At 49.1% G+C, this 19,051-nt stretch overlaps 1 protein-coding gene across 1 annotated transcript in view; it reads right to left on the bottom strand.

Annotated features, from left to right (window-relative positions):
• SSUH2 (ssu-2 homolog) overlaps positions 1-11,332 on the bottom strand; it is a 28,892-nt gene extending 17,560 nt beyond the window's left edge. The window contains exons 1-3 of the mRNA XM_006152042.1: positions 11,169-11,332; positions 1,451-1,549; positions 1,009-1,090 (exon numbers count right to left, since the gene is read on the bottom strand). Coding sequence (XP_006152104.1) covers positions 1,009-1,090; positions 1,451-1,549; positions 11,169-11,196 — 209 coding nt within the window. The 5' untranslated portion in view covers positions 11,197-11,332. The remainder of the gene's footprint in view (positions 1-1,008; positions 1,091-1,450; positions 1,550-11,168) is intronic.
• Positions 11,333-19,051: the final 7,719 nt, after the last annotated feature.

Raw genomic sequence — 19,051 nt, 5'->3', positions numbered from 1 at the left:
GGAGGTCCAGCCAGCAGCAGTGCCATAGGGGCTCCCCTGAGGGCGGGGGGGGGGGGGAGGCAGGCTCAGTGCCCTTCCTCAGCCCCCTTCCTCAGCCCTCAGGCCTCACTCTCTGGACTCCTCCCCTCCTCCTGGAAAACTCCCCTTTGCTAAGGTCATGCCATCCCCATAGGAAGCCCTCCCCAGTCCCCATATTTTCCCTGATCTCTCCCAGCAACCCTACTGAACCATTCTACCCTGGCTCTCACACCTTCTGTCTCCAGCACCTGCCCAGCATGGTACAGGGGGCCCTGTGTGCCTTCCAATGTGGGTGACACCACGAGGGAGGCTGTGGGCCAAATTAGCCAATGCAACTCCACAGAGAAAGGGGTCTGCCCTGGGCATGGAAGGATGGCAGTCAGGGAGGAGAAGGAAAGAGGCTCCTGGCAGCAGAGAGGCCAGGAGCACCCAGGAGACTGTCAGACAGGCCAGGGCCTCCTAGCTGAAAGCCGGCTGGAGAGCAAGCAGCTCCACCTTCTCTTTGCAAAGATCTGGCTGGAAACCCCGAGCTCTGCCTGGGTCCTCTCCAAACCAAGGGTGTGGGCCCCTTCGGGGGATCTAGACCAGGGGTCAGCACATTTTTACTGTGAAGGTCCAGCTAGGAAAAATGATAGCTTTGTGAGCTATCTCATAGAATCACAGATGACACACGCATGAACAAGCGCGTCTGTGTTCTGATCAACTTGACTTACAGACAACGGGGAGTGGGCTGAATTTGGGCCACGGTGATGGGGGGGTAGCAGTGGTTTGCAAACCTGCTCCGGACTGTGGTTTTCAGCCCTGGCATGCTAGTCAAGCAACCTGAAGAGTCTGATAACCTGCAGATGCCCAGGCCCAGACCCTGGAGAATCCACTCCAGCAGGACTGGCCCGACACACTGTCAGGGCAGAGACCCTCATAAAGGGCCCTCATGGGACCTACAGGGTGTGTCAAATGCACGGAGGTCTCGGACCACAATCTGCAACTCACCTGTGTTCCAGGAACGAGGACCAGGACCTTTGTTCCTGGGGTCTTCCCAGGGCCTCCAAAGGTGGGAAGAAGATCTGCTGTCCTGGAGGAGAAGGAAGGAGTCAGGAGCTGGACAGCTCAAAGGCCCAACCATGTGTGGGGTGAGAGAGGGGGAGACTGCTGGAATGTGAGGGCAGAGAAGCAGGACGACTCATCTGGCGCATCTAATGCAAAAGAGGGGCAGTCCTGAGACCGGCATCGCTCAGCTGCTAGGTGGGCACGGTCATGGTAAACGGACGCTCGTAGACACAGGGCCGATGCCGCGTCTTCTCCCTTCCTCACCCCACCATGAAAGGGGCTCCCCAGGACCCTCCAAGGGAAGGGAGGCTCAACCCCAGCCCATTCCAGAGACATCCCTACCAGACCCAAGAGCCCGGACGAGGGCACAGGAACCAAGACTTACGGTCCCTTTGAAGAAGCCAGTCGTAGCTGGGCAGTCTCTCCAGGAGTTCAGTGGGGGGTGCCAGAGGACTCTCAGCCTCAAAGCTCAGGTCCATCACACCTGCAGAAAGACAGACAGTCCTGAGCTGAGGAAGGGAGGGGAGGCCAATGACTACTTCATAGGAGGCTGGAAAAGGAGAGTGGGTGCAGTACGAGAAGCCTCACGGTGTCAACCAGCCTCTCTCTGGCATCTCTGGGACAAGACTGCATCTGTAGGGCAACTGGGGGTGACAGTAGCAGCAGTAATGATAATGAGGGAAAACATTCGGAGTGGCAGCTCCTGGACTGGTCCTGTTGCCTCATGGTTAGAGAAGCTGGATTCCACATAGCTAACCTCACAGTTTGAATCCTGGCTCCCGCAGCTTGAAAAACATGTCAGGCATGTGTGAATGCATGCCCTAAATCTCAGTGGGATGGAGAAATGGGGAAGGGACTGTGGCATGGCCATATCTCATTGGGGGAGACACTTTTTCTCTCCCCCTCTCTCTGTCTCACATGCAATCACACAAGCCCTCGAGCTTATTAAAAAAGAGAGCGAGTGTATGTGAGCCAGCAGGTGCCGTGGTATTTAAGGTGCTGAATCCCACATGGCCAACTCCACAGTTCGAGTCCTAGACCTAGCGGCTTGAAAAACCTGCCAGGCACATGTGCATACATACCCAAAATCCCAAGAGGAGAAAGGAGAAGGGACCGTAACATGACCATGCCTCCTGTGGGGTGATTTCTCACTTTCCTTCTCTCTCTATCTCTGTTTGTTTCTCTCCAGCAAGCACACACACCCGATGGCAAAAATCTTAAAAAAAAAAAAAAAAAAAAAAAAAAGAGAGAGAGGAGACTGGCAATGGCTATTTGATGGGCACCTCCTCTGTGCCATTCTCCACGACAAGTGCTTCATAACCATTGCATGTTTCATGACGCTAGCACTCGTAAGTGCTGCAGTGAACTGCAAATAGACATACATCCTTTGATTCTCTTCCCCCATTAAACCTGGATAGACTTGCGATGCCTCTAGCCAATAGAATACACAGAAGCAATGAAAAGACTACAGCTTGTTTCTTGCCTCAGGGGGCTTTTGTTTTTGAGCCTTGAGCTGTAAGAAGTCAGGTTCTCCTGTGGAAGTGACCATGAGGAAGACTTCATAGAGAGAGGCCCAGCTGAGCCCAGCCTTTCAGCCATCCCCACAAGCTTCCAGGCTTATGAATAAAGCTGCCTTGGACCTGTCAAGGCACACTGGCCACTTGCTAACCCTAATCAACATCGCTTGGAGCAGAAGAATCCCCCAGCTGAACTCTGCCCAAATCTCTGACCCACAAAATAATGAGATGTGAAGAATCATTGTTGTTCTAAGGGACTGAGATGTGGGATGCTTCGTTACATGGCTTCTTCTTCTAAGGGGCAATCTTTGGTCGGGGACTTCCCACAGATCAGGCCAAGACGCCTCTCACTCAAGTCCCTTCCCTCCTTCCTTCTTTCTCATCACAGATGTCCAACCTGCCTTGTCATCTGAAGACAACCCCTCCCCCTTTCCCTTCATACTTGTAGGTGCCTCTTGTACATCTAGTACACCATCTTGGTGTCTGCTTCCTAGACTACCCATCAGATACCTAACACCACTCCATTCTGCCAGGGAGGAAACTGAAGCTAAGAAAGGCCGTAATTCATCCAAGATGCCACAAAGCCAGTGAGTGGTGGGTGAGGAGGGATTCAAACCAAAGCTCGTTCTCTAAGTTCTTTTCATGAGGTAAAATCCTCTGGAACAACAAAGAGGTGGGGGATATAAAACAATACTGAAATCTCCCAACGTATAGCAAAATACCCAATGTGATAGCTCATCTAGAATTATAGTTAATGCGTTGGTTGTCAGCATTTTGCTTCTGATGATTTCATTAGCATTCAAAGCTACTTTAGCCACCAGGGACACAGGGACTGAAAATATTTTCTGTCGAGAGCCAAGTAGTAAATATTTTGGACTCCGCAGGCCGTGCGGCCTTTGTCCTGATTACTCATCTCAGCCATCGGGCCGGGTAAAAGCTGCCAAAGACAATAAACAATTGAATGTGTGGCTTCATTCCAGGGTAAGCTGTATTTATGAAGATAGGCAGTGGGGTGAGAGTTGGCCCCTGAGCCATATTTTGCCCACCCTTGGCATAGACATTCACCTCCAAGGAAGGGTTCAAAGGGGGTCAGGAAGCACAGACTGAGGCCTGAGATTTTTCTGGGGCCAGGGCCCGTGTGCACCCACTATGGTTCCTGTGATCCCGGTTCTCAGGGTGGAAGATCTGGGTCAGGGCTGGATTGCAGCTGGTGAGACCGGAGTCAGAATCCCAGAGGTAGAGTGGTTAAGAACATGGCTGGCATGTCACCCAGGGACCAAGCTCTCTCCCATGAAAGGCATATCACTGTGCAGGGCACCCATCCTGGCAGAACTCAGCTCTGTCTGTGAAATGGAGCTCCCGTAAAAGGAGACAAGGGCACGCAGTCCGGAGTTGCCAGCCCGGCATTTAATAAAGGCACGGTCAATGCCGTGAACCCGAGGGGAGGAGGGGGTCTTCCTCTTCCTTTGTGCTTCTTTTAGTCAGGAGACAACAGTGAAAATGTCAAGCACAGAAAGGAAAACCATTACAGCCCTCTCCCCTGGGGCCGACGCCGCCCACCCACAGGTCTTGGCTATGCTGGAGCATCCATCAATCAATACTCCCCCTGGGCGGGAGGACAGGCAAATGCATGTGGCGGCAATGTCCTGCGGGAAACCAAACAACAGGGGCAGGAAGAGGGCAAGAATGAGAGGTGGGAGACTCCCAGCTCTATCCATCAGCCAGGAGCCGCCCTGACCTCTCGGGGCAGTCGCAGTCTGTCAGAGCTAAATTCATCTAACCCCTATGCTAGGTGCAAAAATAAAAACCTCCAGACCAGACTCCAGGAGGATGCGTCATTTCCCGTGCATGACGGGACACAACAGAAGTGGAGACGTCACTGGGCATTGTGTGACACCCAGTGTGGAGCACTCACGGGGCTACTGGCTGCGTCACCGTTCCCATGGTGCTGGGCCTGAACTTCAGGACGGCTGTCCAGCTGGGCCACCCCGCCCTAACACACACAGTGAGTCCTGAGGCTCACACAGGGACGTTGAGGGCACCATCTCCGTGGCACTTCGTGGTAACTCGTCTTCCCCATTTCAAGGAATAAAGCGAGGCTCAGAGATATGATCTGGGCGAAACTAGCTCATGTGTTCATCACAGAGAGAAAAATATACTGGGGACCAGCAGATGGCATAATGCTTACATTGCTGGACTCCCACATAGTTTACTGTGGTTCGAGTCTCAGACCCAGTGGCTTAAACTCACACCAGACGCACGTGCGTGCACACCCAAAGTTTCAAGAGGAGAAGGGAGGAGAAGGGATTGCGGCATGGCCATCACCCCTGGAGGGTGATTTCTTGCTTTCTGTCTCTCTGTCTCTCTGGCAAGTGCATGTGCCTTATACCAAAAATCTCTCTCAAAAAAACCCCAAAAACTTAGGGGCCAGCAGATGGTGTAGCGGTTACGTCACTGGACTCTAACTGGCTCACTGCAGTTTGTGTCCCGGACCTAGTGGCTTGAAAATCACACCAGGTACATGTGTATATGCACCTGAGATCCCATGAGGAGAATGAGGAAGGGATTGCTGGGGTGATTTCTCATTTCCCTCTCACTGTCTCTGTCTCTCTCACTCTCCCCAGTGAGCACACAATCCCTATGGCAAAAAACTTTTTAAAAAAAATGAAAAAATTAAAAACTCAGATCCCAGCCCCAAGCCCGATGCCCTTTCCATGTAGCTGAACACCCCTTGAATCCACACACACAGCTCCAGGTTGAGAAAACTTTGCAAAGAGAGTCGCCATGGCATTTCTGCTCACCAGACACAAATTCTTTTTCTTTGCACAGAAAGGCATTTTCCTCGTGGAGAAAGATGCAGTTAATGAATAACCTTCTCACTCTTCTTTTTAAAATGCCTTTCCCTCTACATCAGACGATAAAAGGAATCCATGTCCTTCACCCTGATTCCAGCTTAATCAGCTTAAAAGCACTGACCGCGTGTCCACATGTCTCCCTACTACCGTCTCACTCCCATAGCTTGTCTTCTTCAGCAGTGCGAGATACCCAACCAGAAGATGCCGCATATCTGAACAGGAAGTGGGCCTGGGGCACGCACAGCAAGGGCTCAGTGCTTGTGCACCTGTGCACTTGATGGGATGGGCACACCTCGGAGTGCACACAGGCCTTGTGGTTTCAGTCATACCAACGATGTCACCAGAGAGATTCAGGTGGCCAGACTCACAGAGACGAGGGTCGAATGGTGGTTTCCAGGGACTGGGGAGCAGGGGGACTGGGCAATCATTTCTACTGGGCAGAGCTTCAGCTTTGCAAGATGAAAAGCATCCTGGGGATGGAGGGTGGTAGTGGCTGCACAAGAGCATGAACACACTTAATGTCACCAAATGGTACACTTACAAGTTAAGATGGCAGATGTTCTGTTATGGGTATTTTGTCACAAAGAAAAATAACTTGGCATATGGTTTTGGTGTTAGACTCCCACATGGCTGAATGCAGTTTGAGTCCTGGATCCGGTGGCTTGAAACTCAGGCTGGGCACAGGTGTGTGCATGCCCAAAATCCCAGAAAGAGAATGGAGGAGATGGGATTGTGGCATGGCCATCTCCTTTGGTGTGTGTGTGGGAGACTTCTCAGTCTCTTTCTGTCTCTCTGTCTCTCTCCATCAAGCGCATGTACTCTATGTCAAAAATCAAAAAATAAAATAACTTGAGAAGGAGATTCAGGTTATTATAAGATAAAGGAAAGAAAAAAATTCCTTCTTGCTAAGCAAAGCAAACAAATGAATAACTGGCCATGCTATTTATTTATTTATTTACTTTCTTTTTTTTCCTTTTTTTTTTTTTTTTGGAGAGGTTTTTGCTATAGGGCACATGTGCTCACCCAAAAGAGAGAGACAGAGAGACAGAAAGTGAGAAATCACCCCCCCAGGGGAGATGGCCATGCCACAATCCCTTCTCCTCCATTCTCCTCTCGGGATCTTGGGCACGCACGCACACACGCCTGGTGTGAGTTTTAAGCCACCGGGTCCGGGATGCAAACCGCAGTCGACTACATGGGAGTCCAGCGACATAGCCATTATGCTAACTGCTGGTCCCTGTCCATGCTATTTAAAGGACTGTTTTGTAAGGCTCGGAAACTGACTGTGTTATCCTCTCACCTGTAATGGCTCCTTGCTACTTACAGCTCTTGAATGTAGCAGGAGCAGGTCAGGTCCTACATTCCCTGGCCCTTACCCATTAGACGGGAAGAAAAGACTCTTGTTTGCCCACATAACAGGAGGAAAGATGCCCCACAAAGTCCAGCCCAGGATGGGACAAAAGAAGGAATCTATCAGGAGGAGAGGGAGGCAGTGGGATCCAGGATGGAGCAGAAAGGGGGAAGGCGAGATTGATAAGCCTGCTTGAGTCTGGAGAGAGATGCATGGGGGCTTTGGGGTAGGAGCCACCGAGAAAATATTTGGGGAGCAAATGCCCACCATGTGGTTAGACCAACATGGAGAGGAAGGGAGGAAGGCCCAGTGTGGCGAGGCAAGCGGGAAGGCACCTCTGCTTCAGGCAGGGGCTGCAAGGGAGCCTGGGCTGGGTTCTAAGACCGCCCTAAAATGACAGTGGTGCCACCTGCTATCGTCACCAGCTGGGAGACCGGGCAGACAGAGGGTAATGCAGAGAGACCCTACCAAACAAACACAAAGCAAACAAACTCGGAGAGAAGGGGGGAAAGGACCGGGAAAAGTGTTGCTTTGAGTCATGCAGGCCCCCTGCTGTGCCACAGCAAATACTGCAATGTTTGCTTTCGATTATTTGCGGTTGTTATTTGCAATTGTTCTTTGATGATCTGGGACATGACGTGCATGCTTTGTAGACTTTGCCATCAAACCAAGACAGGACTGTGTGGGAACTGGGCCAAGGGCTGCTGCTGCCTTCAGAGGTGGCAGGACACTGATAGGTGTGTTTACACACACGCACACACACACACATGCACACATGCACACACACAGATGCCATTTCTCCTGCTCAGGGCACCCCATGTAATCTCGGTCTCCAAGCCTGCCTGGGCGGGGTTCTCTTCTCTGTTCCCCTTAGTGCTCTGCCTCGCGCCCTATTGTTGCTTTTGCCTAATAGCTTTACGGAGTAATTAAACACAGGATGAGTTCATTGGCATTGAAAGAAAAAGAAAAAGAAAAACTTGTAAAAAGTCTACTCCCCGCCCCCTCTCCGCAGCCCAGACGTTGAGCCCTCCAAAGAAAGGTAGACGTTTTGTTCATCCTCATCCCCCCGGTCATCAGCACAGCAGAACGCCCCAGCTCCGTGCAGCCTTGGAGAAGGGAAATCACCTCATGTTTTAGGACCTCGATTTCCTTTCCCTTTAGGGGAAAGGCGTCAGGGAGTGCGGTCACCAAGAGGAACGAATGAGATGGTGGACCAGAGCGGGTCTGACTGACAAACACGGAGGTCCCCCTTTCCCTAGCAGCCCCCACACTCCTGGTAGCAGGGCCCCTGCCAAGGAGCTCAGCACCTTTTCCCACTGATAGACCATGAGAACCGCAAATCTAGTCTTGAATCTCCAACACAGAGCTTGGGAGTGGGAGATGGGCGTTTCAATGAATAAGCCTTTGGGAGCAGAGCTGGCCTCAGTTCCCAGGGGAGAACCCCAACTGCTCAGCTCTGGGTCATTAGTGAAGGTAGCAAAGTGGCCTTGGATTGGAGCTCTCACTCATGAACTCAGCCCTGCCCCCCCTACTCAGGCATCAATGCCCACAAATAAGGAGGTCCATCTAAGGTCCTATGGCCCTGTACTAGAAAGGCCCCCTTGAAATTCCTGGGGGTTCTATCAATAGGTACAGCTCTGAAAGAGGTTTCAGCCTGCAGTAATAGAAGTTATGTTATAAAAGATATGGTGTGGAGAATGAGGGAGGGGAATTTTCCTCTTCTGTGCTGTGCTAGGACATTGTACCTTAAGAAAAGAGTGACTACAACCACGTTGCATCTAGGGTCGTGGAAGAAATGGGAGCTGGGTAAGCTACAGAAGGAAAGGCTTTGATGGGCTATTATTTTGAACAAGGAACAGAAACATTGAGAGTGGCCCGGGGAACTGGAATGAAGACTGAAGGGTAGGCAGCCCAGACAGAGTGATATCAACTCACACAAGGAAGAATTCTGGACCATCTCAGCACAGAGGGGACCAGCCCTTCACTAGAAGTGGCCGAGCCGATGGTGGGGGGCGCCGCCCCGTTGGAATGCTGCCAGGTTCTCGGCAGCTGACGCTGGCGCAGCTAACAGATCTTCAGGCTGACCTGCACCATGGGGTAAGTGTCCCCATCTATGCCTACGTTGGTCCCAACAGGGTCACTGAGAGAGTTTTCTTTCTCTGAAGCTGCCCACATTACAGACCTGTCAACCGAGGGGTCAACACTTCAGCGGAGGGGAGGGTTGCTCTCAGGTGACAAAGGCAGCCGCTGTCTCCTAAAAAGTGCATTTAGGTCATGAACGTCCCAGAGCAGGTGCCCTTTCTGACACCTGAGAAAAGCTTACCTAGTTTCAGATGTCATCACCTAATTTCTGTTATCTTTATCTTAATTGAGCCATGGTATTTTACATATGTATGGGTGGCCGGGTGATATTTCAATACATATACAAGGTATAATGATCAAATCCGGGTAGTTAGCGTTATCTATCACCGCGAACGTTTCACCGACCTATTTTGTTTTTAACTTGTTTTCCCTGAGAGACAGAGAGAGGCACCTGCAGTAGGGTCTTCACGCCACAATCCTCCCCCTCCCCCCAAGCCCTTACCAGCCAGGCTCATGGACGCACCCGCGGTAGACGCTCAACGTGGACTCGCAGCCTTCCCTGGCGACTCCAGCATCGTGTAGCAGCGCCCCCTACTGCCGACGCCATCGTGGCTGGACCGTCAACTAGCTTTCTAGAGACTGGGTGATTCCATACCTTGTGACACATCCTAAGTGCTGATGGGAGTTCCACCGTCAGCATACAGGGTGGCCGGATGACGAATCAGGGTTTTAGAATCTTAAGGGAACAAGAGCATTCACCCTGCTCTCTCCTCGCTTATCCAAAGGCATTAGGCTAAAACAGAAACTCCCAGGTGACACTATATTCCGCTAAGAGAGGTTTACTTCTAAAGCTCTGGGGACATGATCTGATCGTTCCCTAAAGTCAATTTGTACCCCATGCCTGCTCTGGGCTGGGTGGTGTATTAGGTACTTTATTTCCAGTGAATCCTCGACCAGTCCTGCAAAATGACCTTGTCCCTTTTTTTAACTAGCGGAAGTAAAACTCAGAGAGGTTAAGCGACTTGAACAGAGCCACCAGCAACTCGGAGGCAGAGCTGGTATTTGAATCCAAATTCCATCTAGCCCCTCGCTGCTAAGAGAAATCCAATGAAAAACTGCGAGTCTGCCAATGAGCAGTGTCTCAGGGAGAAAGAAATCACCGTGTTAGCAGAAGCTTACTAGAACGAGACGAGGGATACATAGTTTCCAGTACAGCAGAGATCAGATTAGATTCTCCTCAAATATTTGCTAAAATACCTACAGTGTCTCCCACTTCAATATCAAAAAAAAGAATTCTATGAAACTTTAAGTTGAGCTCTAAGATTATCATAGATGAATTTTACATTCTGCTTTGGTTCTGAAACTAAGAGCTATAAGATACCGCCATTAAAGACAACTAGTGTTGAACCTGCAAAGGTCCTTCAGGGCACCAAGCTAGGTGACTGTGAAGATGAGCTAGTGTCACTGGCCCTTCTAGAACTCAGGTGACAGCTGTCCACATACCTGCCCCCCGCAATTGCATTCATGTGACATTTGGCCCACATCCTCATGGTCTTCAAATTAAGACCTTTAGACCCAATCTCCTTTTATAGTTGGGGAAACTGAGCCTCCGAGAGGTTGGGTGACTAGCCCAAGATCACACAGCCAATTTAGAGCAGAGCCAGGACTTGAACCCCAGCCCTCCAATTCCCAGGCTGATACTCTTTCTACCCCACGACATTGCCCATTCCAAATTTAGGATCCCGAGTTCCTTTTCTCTAAACATAGCACATTCCTTCCTACAATGCCATTTCCTTCTTCATGGTTTTAAATAACTCTTGAATTCCTTTGTATTTGCGTCCCACGGATGGTGGGAAGGGGTCACCCGGGCTGTTACACGAGCCGCAGTGAATGAGCGAGCTCTTTGCTAGAGGAAAATCTCGAGTAAAGACTTCTGACAACTTTCTGTGAAGTCAGCTTCATCTAAGAACCGAACCCAACCGTGACCGAAATAAAAACCCTGATGTCTGGCCCTTATATTTGGCCAGAGATGGGAAAACTCCTGACTGGAGGGGAAAAAGAAACAGAATCTAAGACTCGGGCAGGGTTACAGAGGCTGGGGAAAGCTCTCGGCTTCATCTTGACCTTCCTTCTCCATTGTCCAGGGGCTCCTAGTGGAAAAAGGCTGCCAACCTGCTGTCCGCACGAGAGGAAGGAAGGGAGGGATGCTCTCAGCGAGACAGACCAGATCTGAGACCGCACTTAGGGCCGATTGAGGCCCCGCAGCGCTGCTACAGGGTAGCCACACCATCTACTTACTGTCCTCCTCGCTCGAGTCCCTGTCCATGGTCCAGACGTGCAGCCAAGGAGCTGTCTGCCTCTCCAATGGGCTCAGATGCTGGGATCTGAGGGTGCACCCTCAGGCCCCTCCCAGGACGAAGGCCCATTGTTACCAGATTTGAATACAAGGGAGGAAAACACCCAGAAGCCCATCATCGCAGAGGCCCTGTACCCAGGCCACAGGGTCTTTGGAGCTCCGCCTCCCCAGAGCTCCTGCTTGCCAGGCTCTGTCCCCTGCACCCTCGCTGTAGCCCCAAGAGGGGGACCCTCGTATCCTGAACTGGGCAAAGCAAGTGCCCTATGCTTGCCTTGACTTGCCAGCTCAGCAGCGTCCATACGGACGTGCCATATTTATCAGCAAAGATGGGACTGGTCCAGTAAGAGAGCCCTGGGACTACTTCTTCTGTGTTCCAAAGCATGGCCTGTCATGGATGGTCACACTGCACAGAGATGACCCCGAGCTGCTCCGTGAAGAGCCTTTATTCTCTCTCCCCCATCGCCCACTGCCCACCCCAACAGAACACAACTGGAATCATGAAGACAGGAGCAAGCATTTCACTAACGCTTTCTTCAACATTGCCTGACAGTTCAGTCCTCACAAATAGGTCTTCACGGTCGCTAGGACCATTGGATTTCTTAAACTGAAGAGTCCTCTAAGTTTCATTACTGCCAACACAGGAAAGACCCAGATTCCCAGGAATGAATGTAGTCGTTTAATATATTTATACATCAAGCAATGATTAAAGTCCTTGTAGTGTTACCCCAGGGATTATCATGCAGGTGTGTATTTTGATGTACATATACGTGTGTGAGTTTTACTCTAAACATAATATAGGTGTGTGTCCTAGCGGGACTTCAGAAAGTTCATGGAAAAATGGAATTAAAATACAAGTTTATTATAGTGTAAAAAAAATAAAACCCATGACAGATTTTTCAGAATACTCATTTTCCATGAACTGTTTGAATTCCTCCCAACTTTTTTTTTTTTTTAGAGGTTTTTACTATAGGGCTCGTGCACTCACCAGAGAGACAGAGAGAGACTGAGAGAAAGTTAGAAATCACCCCCCAGAGGGATGCTCATGCCACAACTCCTTCTCCTCCATTCTCCTCTCGGGATTTTGGGTATGCACGCAAATACGCCTGGCAAGAGTTTTTAAAAACTACTGGGTCCAGGATTCAAACTATGGTTGACTATGTGGGAGTCCAGTGACATAACCATCATGCCATCTACTGGTCCTGAATTCCTCCCCAATTCGGACATATGTGTCTGTGTATACACGGGTTCGTGCGTGTGTATTTGAACCTGGACATGACAGGTAGACAGATACGATGGTCCGAATGTTGGTGTCTCCTCAAAATCCATGGTTAAACCTAGTCTCCAATGTGATGGGGCTTTAAGGGTCAACAGGTTGAAGTGCTGGACTCCCACATGGCTGGCTGTGGCTTGAGCCCCAGGCCTGGTGGCTTGCTTTCTCACTTTCTCCCTCTCTCTCTCTGTCTCTCTGGTGAGCATGAATGCCCTATAGCAAATTAAAATAAATAAACAATTATTCTTAAAAAAAATCATAAATGGGGCTTTGGGGGCATTTAGGTCATGAAAGTGAAGCCCTCTTACAAGGGATGGCTGTCCTTATAAAAGATGCCGCAGAGAGCTCATTTGCCCATTTCGCAGGTGAGCATTCTGCAGCAAGGCACCATGGAGGAGGCAAGAGGAAGCCCTCACCAACCACCGAAGCTCGCAGCAACCTGACCTTGACATTCCCAGGCTCTAGAATAGTAAGTACATTGATGGTGTTTGTGAGTTCCTCAGGCCAAGGGACGTTGTTACAGCAGCTCAAATGCATGAAGACAAAACGGGATAAAATACTTAGGACTTAACTAAAACAATATACCACATTTCATTCTGAGTACTTTTTAATATACAGCAGCAATACAACATGCATGCAATAATACCCTCTGTATTTGAAAGAAACAATCGTAGGAAATCATTTAAATGGCATAAAGAAGAACAGAATGTTAAGTAGTATTAAAAGGACCAAAAATTTAGACACCCAGGAACTGTAGCGTAGAAACTAAGGAGTCCTGAGGACCACCATAATGGCTATGTCACTGGACTCCCATATAGTTGACTGTGGTTCAAGTCCCAGACCTGGTGGCTTAAACTCATGCCAGGTGCGTGTGCGTGCATGCCCAAGATCCCGAGAGGAGAACGGAGGAGAAGGGACTGAGGCATGGCCATCCTCCTGGGGGAGGAGGGGTGATTTCTCACTCTCTGTCTCTCCGTCTCTGTCTTTCTGGCGAGCGCCTGCGCCCAATAGCAAAAACCTCTCCGGAAAAAGAAATTAAAAAAGAAACTAAGGAGTCCTTGAGAGCACACTAATTAGATCACATACCCGTAGGTTAATACATACCTCTTAAAATGCATGGAAGATAACCCCCTGCCCGATGTTTCTAATGTCACTTAGGCAGCTACGGAATGCTGTCTGCAGTGGATGCTAGCGTGACTCGGGGAAGAAACGTACCAGCATGGTTTAGCATTCAACGTGCCCTGGGGAACCAGCATCCTTAATCCTAGGACTCTGGTCAGTATGAGGCGAATATAGGCAGTGCCTTCCGCTAGGGTCAAAAGGGCTGAGGTGGGGGAACCAGCAATTAGCGTAATGGCTATGTCGCTGGACTCCCACGTAGTTGACCGCGGTTCGCGTCCCGGACCCAGTGGCTTAAAACTCACGCCGGGCGCGTGTGCGTGCGTGCCCAAGATCCCGAGAGGAGAATGGAGGAGAAGGGATTGCGGCGTGGCCATCCCCGCTGGGGGATGATTTCTCGCTTTCTGTCTCTATGTCTCTCTCTGTCTGTCTGGCGAGCGCACTCGCCCTACAGTGAAAATTTCTCCAAAAAAAAAAAAAAAGGGACTGAGGTGGGAGCCAGGCATCTTAAACCCGTACACCTACATTCTGAAATGGGCGCCTCAGACCTCGTCCTCTTGAACTGGTCCTTGTTGGTCCCTGATATGTACCATGACCTTCTTCATGTTCTGCACATGGTAAAGGCTCGGAAAGCACACACTGAATTAACGTGGCTGTCTAAGAGCTCACGCTATCCAATGAGCTCTCTGAACGCTTGGCTTATTATTGGGAATAAAGTCTAAGTATTCTCGCAGGTTGGTCTCTCAGTCTTGGGGGCATGCCACGGTGCCAGGAAACACGTGAAGATGGGCAGGACTTTAGATGGGAGTCTAGAACCCACATCGTAAGGCTGCAGTGGAACCTGGTGGTGAGGGAAACACCTACTGGCAAGGCTCCAACATGGTCTTCAAGCAGTTCAAGAGGTGATTGCAGGGAGGAGGAGCAGAATCAAATCTCAGGACGTGCTGAGACCTGGTCCAGATTGGAGCCCACTGGCAACTGAAAAAAGAGTCATGTTTCCTTCCAATTGACTGGGTCCCTCTGAAGAGCATTAAAGCAGAGGCTTGGGGCCAGCAGATGACATAGTGGTTAAGGCACTGGACTCCCATATGGCTGACCACGATTCAAGTCCTGGACCAGCAGCTTGAAATTCATACCGGGCACCTGTGTGTACGTGCCCAAAATCCCAAGAGGAGAATGGAGGAGAAGGGATCGCTGCATGGCCATCGTCCCTGGGGGGTGATTTCTCGCTTTCTGTCTCTCTGTCTCTCTCTGTCTTTCTGGCGAGCGCATGTACCCTATACGAGAAAAAAACAAACAAACAAAAAAGCACTTCTCCCCTCGCAAAAAATTTAAAAATAAAATAATAGTGGCCACCTAAGAAGTGGTGTCAGCCGCAGGCTTTCTAATGAATGCACTTAGGCTGGCCCCGATCTGCTGTGTCTGTCAGTGCATAGGAATCACCAGGGTTTCTATCAGCGACACAGATCCCCAAGTTCTATCCCCAGAAATCCTGATCAAGTATGTCCGAGCCAGAACTCTGGATGGTGTTTGTTTGTTTGTTTGTTTGTTTTTTTTAATAAGTCCCACAAGTAACTCTGACTCAAGTGGTCTGTTCTTATAAAAACACTGGCTTTAGGAAACCGTTCGGCACAATTCAGCAATCTAACTTTATATTTCTTTAAAGAGTCATTTCAAAATATAGCCAATAGAAGTTTAATGAGGTTTACTCACCATCTATCTTGGGTTTTTTCTTGTTTTGTTTTGTTTTGTTTCCTTTTTATGGTGGGGTCTTCCTGAGGCCCAGACGAAGATTTATTCTACATCATTGCGTTCAGTGCCTTAGCCTACAGGGCCTGCCCTCATTTTCTTCTTTCAGGGCACACATCTTCTGGGGGTGTCAATAATAATAACGATGATGAGAACCGGAAAAGCATTTTACAGTCACTAAGCATTTTCCCAGACGTTCTCTCAGGTGGTAATGGCTTCAGCCTGAGCAATTGTAGGCTATTCACCTAAAGAGGCCATCTCTTTCTCTTCTCTCCTTCTGACCCCAGTGTGCCACCCTAACTCTTCAGTAAGTTGGGACCATCAGGAATGTATCCAGACGTGTCAGTCATTCAGGATTCAACCATTGGCTTCACACGTAGCAGGGGAAAAGGCTCCATTCCAGTCAAGACATGTTTCATGAAGGCAATTGTGGTGATGCGTGATAGTCCACTTTATGTTGCTAGAACAGAATACCTGAAACCTGCTAATTTATAAAGAAAAGAGATTTATTTCTCACAGTTCTGGAGACTGGAAAGTCCAAGGTCAAGAGGCTCATATCTAACAGAAGGCAGAAAGGCAATAGTACAGAGTATGGGTGGGAGATAAGAAGGAAGGGGACCAAACTCATTCTTTTTCAGAAACTTACTCCCAAGATAACAAATTCACTTCCACAGTAAGAACATTGATCTACGCATGAGGCCAGATCCCTCATGACCTAACCCCCTTTTAAAGGTCCCACTTCATAACACTTGCATTGGGGGTTAAGTTTCCAACACAAGTTTGATGGGCACATTCACCACAGTATTGTGGTTATATAATACTTTTTAAAAATGTATTGCAGTGGGCCAGCAGGTGGCTTGGAAATTAAGCTGGCTGGATCCCACATGATTGATTTTGCAGTTCAGGTCCCAGACCCGGTAGCTTGAAAATCACACCAGGCACATGTGCATACATGCCCAAAATCCCAAAAGGAGATTGGAGAAGGAATTGCAGTGTGGCCATCTCCCTGGGGGTGGGGGGGGAGGTAATTTGTCACTTTCCCTCCATCTCTCTCCCTCTCTCTCTCTCTCTCTCTCTCTCTCTCTCGTGAGCTCACATGCCCTTTGGCAAAAACTAAAAAAAAAAAAAGTAATAATAAAAAATTTAAATCCAGGGACCAGCAGTTAGTGTAATGACTATGTCGCTGGACTCCCATGTAGTCGACCGCGGTTTGGGTCCCAGACCCGGTGGCTTAAAACTCACACCGGGCGTGTGTGCGTGTGTGCCCAAGATCCCGAGAAGAGAATGGAGGAGAAGGGATTGCGGTGTGGCCATACCCCCTGGGGGGTGATTTCTTGCTTTCTGTCTCTCTGTCTCTCTCTCTCTCTCTCTGGCGAGCATAACCTCTCCAAAAAAAAATGTTAAATGCATTGCAGTAAAATACATGAAACCTAATAGTTACCACCTTGAACATTTTAGGTGCCCAGTTCAGTGGCTTCAAGTACATTCGTGTTGGTGCACAGCCTTCTCACCCCCTCCAGAACTGTTTTCGTGTTGTGGAATTGCACCTCTGTACCCGTCAGACATGAACTGCCCACCACTCCTCGCCCGACTCCTTCATTCATTTAACTCTTCCAGGTAACTCATGGTAAGTGGAGTCATACAACATTTGTCCTTTTCTGACTTATTTCACTTAGCATGTCTTCAAGGTTCGTCCATGGTTTAGCACAGGTCAGAATTTCCTTCCTTTCTATGTCTGAATAATATTCGTCGTGGGGTAGCCCACATTTCAGTCACTCATTCACTGTGGACACCTCGCTTCCACCGCTATTATAGGTAATGCTGCTATGAACATGGGTGTACAAATATCTCGTCAAGACCCTGCTTTCAATTCCTTGGGGTTTATGCCCAAATAGAATTGCTGCATTATATGCTAATTCTATGCTTAATTTTTTGAACCATACTGTTTTCCTCAATGACTGTTATTTCGTATTCCCACCAGCAGTGCCCAAGGGTTCCAATTTCTCCACATCCTCACCAACACTTGTTATTTTCTATTTGTATAACACTTCACAGTTTAGCAATTGTTATTATTATGTCCATTTGATGAGTGTTTTAAAAGGCTCAGAGAGGTTAAGTGACTTGCCCAAGATCACACAGCAAGAAGTCCGGCTGGATCCTCCTAGCTCCCAGTTGGCATTGTCCACAGCGACATGTGAGCACTCTCTCTCTCTCTCTCTCTCTCTCTCTGGTGAGCTCACATGCCCTTTGGCAAAAACTAAAAAAAAAAAAAGTAATAATAAAAAATTTAAATCCAGGGACCAGCAGTTAGTGTAATGACTATGTCGCTGGACTCCCATGTAGTCGACCGCGGTTTGGGTCCCAGACCCGGTGGCTTAAAACTCACACCGGGCGTGTGTGCGTGTGTGCCCAAGATCCCGAGAAGAGAATGGAGGAGAAGGGATTGCGGTGTGGCCATACCCCCTGGGGGGTGATTTCTTGCTTTCTGTCTCTCTGTCTCTCTCTCTCTCTCTCTGGCGAGCATAACCTCTCCAAAAAAAAATGTTAAATGCATTGCAGTAAAATACATGAAACCTAATAGTTACCACCTTGAACATTTTAGGTGCCCAGTTCAGTGGCTTCAAGTACATTCGTGTTGGTGCACAGCCTTCTCACCCCCTCCAGAACTGTTTTCGTGTTGTGGAATTGCACCTCTGTACCCGTCAGACATGAACTGCCCACCACTCCTCGCCCGACTCCTTCATTCATTTAACTCTTCCAGGTAACTCATGGTAAGTGGAGTCATACAACATTTGTCCTTTTCTGACTTATTTCACTTAGCATGTCTTCAAGGTTCGTCCATGGTTTAGCACAGGTCAGAATTTCCTTCCTTTCTATGTCTGAATAATATTCGTCGTGGGGTAGCCCACATTTCAGTCACTCATTCACTGTGGACACCTCGCTTCCACCGCTATTATAGGTAATGCTGCTATGAACATGGGTGTACAAATATCTCGTCAAGACCCTGCTTTCAATTCCTTGGGGTTTATGCCCAAATAGAATTGCTGCATTATATGCTAATTCTATGCTTAATTTTTTGAACCATACTGTTTTCCTCAATGACTGTTATTTCGTATTCCCACCAGCAGTGCCCAAGGGTTCCAATTTCTCCACATCCTCACCAACACTTGTTATTTTCTATTTGTATAACACTTCACAGTTTAGCAATTGTTATTATTATGTCCATTTGATGAGTGTTTTAAAAGGCTCAGAGAGGTTAAGTGACTTGCCCAAGATCACACAGCAAGAAGTCCGGCTGGATCCTCCTAGCTCCCAGTTGGCATTGTCCACAGCGACATGTGAGCACCAGATCCACAGCATTTACCACCTGTAGCTCTCACTCCCTTACACATCCAGTGGGCACTCACTGAGCATCTGTGAGGAGCCAGGCCCTACCCAGGCCTCTGAGCACTCCATCTAAACCCGGATCCACCCAGAACCCCCACAGCAGCCAAGACTGCCCAACAAAAGAATTCTGCCCCCAAGGACCTGCCTGGTAGCCCTGATAACATTGTTGCTGGCTTATCTGCAGGCCGGGTGGATGGAGACCCATGGTGGCCGGGACTCAAGGATGGAGTGGCAGAGAATGGTGTCGACACAAATAAGAAACGTGCCCACGTGGGAGTTCCTGGAACACGGCACCCAGCA

Source organism: Tupaia chinensis, unplaced genomic scaffold (genome assembly GCF_000334495.1).
Source record: "Tupaia chinensis unplaced genomic scaffold, TupChi_1.0 Scaffold000333_1, whole genome shotgun sequence".
In the NCBI taxonomy this organism is placed as follows: Eukaryota; Metazoa; Chordata; class Mammalia; order Scandentia; family Tupaiidae; genus Tupaia; species Tupaia belangeri.
This window is presented reverse-complemented; position numbering and strand designations above follow the sequence as displayed.